Source organism: Cherax quadricarinatus, chromosome 7 (assembly GCF_038502225.1).
Source record: "Cherax quadricarinatus isolate ZL_2023a chromosome 7, ASM3850222v1, whole genome shotgun sequence".
Classification (NCBI taxonomy): domain Eukaryota; kingdom Metazoa; phylum Arthropoda; class Malacostraca; order Decapoda; family Parastacidae; genus Cherax; species Cherax quadricarinatus.
The window spans coordinates 55,500,140-55,506,139 of NC_091298.1; the positions used below are offsets into that span (position 1 = coordinate 55,500,140).

A 6,000-nucleotide genomic window follows, 5' to 3' on the forward strand; every position below is an offset into this window, starting at 1 on the left:
TAATTCCTCAAATCTTTACTGTGGTTCACTGCATTCCCATAGATTTCTTGTATGTATGTATGTATCTGATTTACACAAGTTCATTGCACGTGGTTCTGTATTTATTAACATACCTTACTTTTCATTCCTTATTCCCATACTTACTCATTTTCCCTAAATATCTTTATTTAAAATCGTTTTAGCCATTCATATCTATAATACCCTTAATTTGTAAAACTGAAGAAATCATCATTTTTCAATTTTTATTGGTGCTTATTTGGTTTGCCAATATCTGTATTTTTAGGAAACATTTAGTGACTTTCCTTGCATTATTTTTACTTATATTTTTTTTCCAAACTTTCAATAGAATATCATTTTTACTGAAGAACCAAAAGAAAGGAACTTTTTTTTATCATGTCATCAAATAAGTGACAAAAATATATATACATGAACAACTATCTTAACAGGTTATGAAAAATTCCAATAACTTTCAAAGCTTTGACCAATCTACAACAATGTTCCATGGTATAACACAATCAGAATTTTTCCTGTGTGTTTACTGGTTCGAGAATAAATATAATGGGTTAGGTATATGTTGATTCTTCATACAATCTCTTGCATAATAGTATCTTTGTACTATTTATATTTAATAATGCCAAAAATTGCAAATGTGCATATAACTAAAACCACAAAAATATGAATTTGTGGGGTCATCACTGTAAATGAAGAATTCTCAAAGCCAAGGTTATCTCAAGGTGCAGCAAAGGTACTCAGTGAAGGCACATTACAGTACTCATAGTATTGTTCCATATGGAGTAGAACATTATTTACAAGTATTTATCCTAAAATTAAGTCATGTTTAATTTCTTAATTATTAATATACAAGTACACAAACATGCTAGAATGTACATGATAAAAGATTATACAGTACTATTCAGCTAAATTTAAATTAATGAAAGGAAACTACAACATGCAATCAGGAATTTAGTCCAATGTTAATTTTCTGTGCATCAGAAGTAGCTATAAGCTCTCTCCACTTTGAAGAAATGAACACCTTATTTAATTGTTGAATGCTGTTTGATTCCCTTGCAAGTAATTCCCATGTACACTATGTGAAACAATCCATGCATAAACATTAAAATTAAATAATCCTTGAATGAAAAACAGGGTATAATTCTGGCTCATATCCAGTCAGGCAATTGTTTAGTGATTTATTTATCACACATGAAATACCATGCCTTTCCTTTATACAGTACATACAGTACATGTATTAACTGAAAGTCATTATTTTTACAGATTTTAAACAAATAATTAAAAACCCAGGTTTACATACAAATTTTACTGTGCTGCCTGCTCTAAAGAGCTGAGCACAGATTTCAAAGCTTTTCCATATTTCTCATCTCTTCTCATTAAAAGCACCTCAGTTTATAAAAGTATCCAAGCTGATATACATAGAACAGATACTGTAACCCACAATACATAACCATTTATTTAAAATTAAGGTACATCAATATTATTACCTTCAACACAATTTTTGAAACACTGAAGAGCCTAATTTTAAATTTTCTCATAATACAAAACCCATAATATTTCTGGTAGATTTATAATTCATCTAAGTACTCACCAGGTTCAGTCTTTTTAGCTGCCCCAGGGTATGGTCCTGGTACTGCTGCACTTTCACTACTGGAACTGCTTCCCTCCCCTATCCCATCCAACCTAGAACCAGGAAGATCATCTATGTAAAATAATGGAACAAGTAAATTTTTTCCTACAATTTGTACAAGCAGTTAATATACATCAAAAAATATAATCTGTAATACTACTTAAATGCTGGAAAGTAACTGTTTTTGCATGGGATGTAACAGGCATGTAACAAGCTTAGACCATCTTAAAAAGATAATTATTGGAAACATACTTCAAGGTTAGTTCTTCATACCTTATTGTAGTTTGATAAAAAGTGTAATTGTAGACATATGCTAACTTTCAGCCTCTACCCTTCAAGGTTTTACATTAATATTCTATTAACTTTTCCCAAAAGCAAATTTCAATACACATAAGCCACAATCATCGTACTGGCAACTTTTGTAACCTTCCTTTCCTTTCTAAGGCTCATTTTCCATATTCTAGTTGCATTACTATAATCTGCTTCCCCATCTGATTATGCTTTATTACTTAAAATTTTTTATGCATCAAAAGACACCTCACATTTTATATTTTAATTTTTAACTACCTAATCCATAGTAATTTCTATGATACTATGAAAGAAATTAATACCCATTATAGTTTCATTTAGATCAATTATGCTGAAGATTATTATTTAGGTAGCCAATCAAATATACAGCAGAGAAGTAGAATGAAAATTCTACACTGAACTTCCTGTAGAAAATGTTTGCACTGTTCAAGTAGTCAGTCTGGTTAGTATCTAGATGGGTGAGTGCACACATATAACATTACCTTTTGGTAATGGCATCTCAGCAAGCCGCAGGCTCTGTCACTGAGAGAATCTCATGTGCTAACTTATTTTTTATTTTTTTTTTTTTAACACATCGGCCATTTCCCATCGAGGCAGGGTGACCCAAAAAACAAGAAACACTTTCATCATCGCTCACTCTATCACTGTCTTGCCAGAAACGTGTTGACACTACAGTCGAACACCTGTATATCTCCACTCCTCCTTCAGAACTCTGGCACTGTAATTTCCACATCCAGGACATAAGTCCAGCTAACCAGTTTCCCTGAATCTCTTCATAATGTTACTTTACTCACATTCCAACAGCATGTCAAGTCATAAAAACCATTTGCCTCCACTTACTCCTATCTAACATGCTCTAGCACACTTGCTTGAAGTTCAAGCCCCTCACACGTAAAACCTCCTTTACCCCCTCCCTCCAACCTTTCATAGGATGCCTCCTTTCCTGCATTGCTTCTACTACAGATTTATACATTCTATCTTGTTCATCCTCTCTAAACGTTCAAACCACCTCAACAACCCCTCTGCACATTTACAAAGGATGGAACAAAATAGAATGACTTGGAGGCTTTATAAATCTGTAGTGGAAGGAAGGTGGAGAAGGGGCCAACTCATTATCAAATTATACCAGTGACTTTTTAAATCATTACAATGCAACAATTTTTGAAAATCTGTATATCTCTGCACCAATTAAATTAGTTATTTAGGTTGCATTACTAACTTAAATCTATATATAGACAGTTTACCACCAATAAACAAATTACAGTGGTACCTTGAGTTTCGAACAGTTCCCACCTCGAACAATTATGTAAGTGCATTTTTGTAAGTGTATTTTTGGAGGTCTGAAACGGGCTAATCTAATTTATAGTATTCCTTACAGGAACAAATTCATTCGGTATCGGCACTCAAAGAGCCTTCTGGAACGAATTAAATTTGTAACTCGAGGTACCACTGTACGTACATTAATTGACGTGTAGAGAAAAGTCCTGCTTTACAGCACTTGGATTTACAGCATTTCACTAATACTGTGGTTTCCAATTATAAACATTCTTCATTTATTTAGACTTCCTACAATATATACATATATACACCACTCACTATGAGCTAATGAAAAAAATATTTTAAGGTCAGTAATGTAAAAATCTTTATAAAACTGGGATGCTTGAATGTGCATGGATGTAGTACAGATGATAAGGGAGAGATGATTGCTAATGTTATAAATGAAAAGAAGTTGGATGACCTAGCTCTAAGCAAAACAAAGCTGAAGGGGTAGGTGAGTTTCAGTGGGGAGATATAAATGGGATTAAGTCAGGAGTATCTGAGAGAGTTAGATTATTATTATTATTATAATCAAAAAGAAGCGCTAAGCCACAAGGACTATACAGCGCTGCAGGGCAGGAAGGAAGCGAGGGCATCAGGTGGCAAAAGGGAGATGGATGAGCAACAGGTTACGGATAACAGCGGGGCAGTGGATGGTGAAAGGGTAAAGGGCAGCAAGAGACTGAACCAGAAAGGGCTGAGGGGAGTGCGAAAAGTATCATCAGAGTTTGTGGAGTAAATCAGACGTTGTCAAGAAGTCAATGAGAGAGTCAGGATTAAAGGAGGGTCCATCAGCAAGAAGGGAAGGTAAAGAGAGAGTAGGAGAACGAAGACGACGTTGGAGGTAAATTCTGCGTGCTCGTTGATAGAGAGGGCAGTCTAACAGAATGTGGCTAATCGATACTGGAACTTGACACTGCTCACAGAGAGGAACAGGGTGCCTCTCCATGAGATACCCATGAGTAAGACGAGTGTGGCCAATGCGAAGGCGGGAGAGAGTGGTCTCCCAACTTCGGCACTGATGACAAGAAGACGGCCAGTAACCTATGCTCGGTTTAATAGAATGAAGTTTGTTACCGAGCAGAGTTGACCAACGTTGTTGCCAACGGGTGCGAAGGTGGGTAGCTATTGCAGCAAAATAGTCCAGAAATGGAACACCTCGATAGGAAATTGGTAGGTCATATACTGCTGACCGCGCAGCAGTGTCTGCCTGTTCATTGCCCTGTACGTCGACATGACCAGGGACCCAACAAAAAACAATATCTTTATGTTTGGTAGAGATACGGCGTAGCCAAAGTTGGATACGGAGAACTAGGGGATGAGATGTATCAAATTTTCGTATAGCCTGTAGAGCACTAAGGGAGTCTGAGACTACTACAAATGATGACACAGGCATAGATGCAATACGAATAAGTGCTGCAAGAATGGCATACAGTTCAGCAGTAAAAATGCTAGCTGAAGATAGTAAATGCCCTCGTACGACGCTGTCCGGAAACACTGCTGCGAATCCGACGCCGTCTGAAGACTTAGAGCCATCTGTGTACACAGCGGTGGCATGAGAATGGGAGTGGAAGTGATCAAGAAAAAGAGAGCGGGAAGCCACCGTAGGCAGTTGAGCTTTCGAGCAAGGGAGTGAGAAAGAACAGACCCGAACAGCTGGAACTTCCCAGGGGGGCAGGGAAAAGTGAGATGCTACATGAACATATAAAGGTGGTAACTGAAGGGAAGACAAGAGTGAATGTAGGCGAAGAGAAAAGGGACGGAGCAAACAGGGGCGGCGAACGAATAAAGAATGTCTACTAATATCGGTGACCATTCTATAAATGGAAGGATTGTGTAGATCGTGAGAGTGTACATAGTAACGAAGGCAATGGGCATCACGGCGATCAGACAAGGATGGAACATTTGCTTCTGTATAGAGGCTCTCAACAGGGGAAGAGCGAAAAGCACCAAGGCACAAACGTAAGCCTTGGTGATGGATAGAGTTAAGGCTAGAGAGAGTAGCAGGAGAGGCCGCGGAATAAATCTGGTCACCATAATCGAGTTTCGATAAAACGAGGGCTGAATGTAGGCGAAGCAGAGTTCGACGATCAGCTCCCCAGGAAAGATGAGCAAGGGTTTTAAGAAGGTTTAGCCGGCTGTGACAAGTTGCCTTCAGAGAGGTAATGTGAGGTTTCCAGGTTAACCGACGGTCAAAGAGAAGGCCTAGAAACCTGACTGTATCACGTTCGGGGATACGGGAGCCATAGAGATACAAAGGATGATCGGAGATAACAGAGCGTCTAGTGAAAGTAATTTGGTGAGTTTTGGTACTTGAAAATTTAAACCCATGTGTGGTGGCCCAAGTGGAAACACGGTCGACCGCATGCTGGAGAGAAACTGCAATAAGGTGACAGTCAGCGCCTGCACAAGCAATAGCGAAGTCATCAACATAGAGTGATGACCAAATATTGGGTGGAAGAACAGAGGCCAAATCATTTATAGCAAGGAGAAAAAGTGTTGTGCTTAGAACACATCCCTGAGGGACACCTTCAGCTTGGACGAAGTCCGGGGAAAGAACATTATTGACTCGAACACGGAAATGTCTGTCAGTTAAAAAGTTCTTAAGGAAGGATGGTAGATTGCCTCGGAGGCCTAAGGAATGGGCCTGGGCTGAGAGAGTTAGAGCTAAGGAAGGGGTAGCAATAATGTTGAAGGATCAGTGGGAACATTAATGTATAAATTCAAGATTA

General features: G+C 38.2%; 1 protein-coding gene across 3 annotated transcripts in view; it reads right to left on the minus strand.

Annotated features, from left to right (window-relative positions):
• Window positions 1-6,000, minus strand: part of Atg18a (Autophagy-related 18a) — an 82,862-nt gene that overhangs the window by 35,221 nt on the left and 41,641 nt on the right. For all 3 annotated transcript variants that reach the window (XM_070082503.1, XM_070082502.1, XM_070082504.1), the window contains one exon: window positions 1,604-1,695. In XM_070082503.1, coding sequence (XP_069938604.1) covers window positions 1,604-1,695 — 92 coding nt within the window. The remainder of the gene's footprint in view (window positions 1-1,603; window positions 1,696-6,000) is intronic.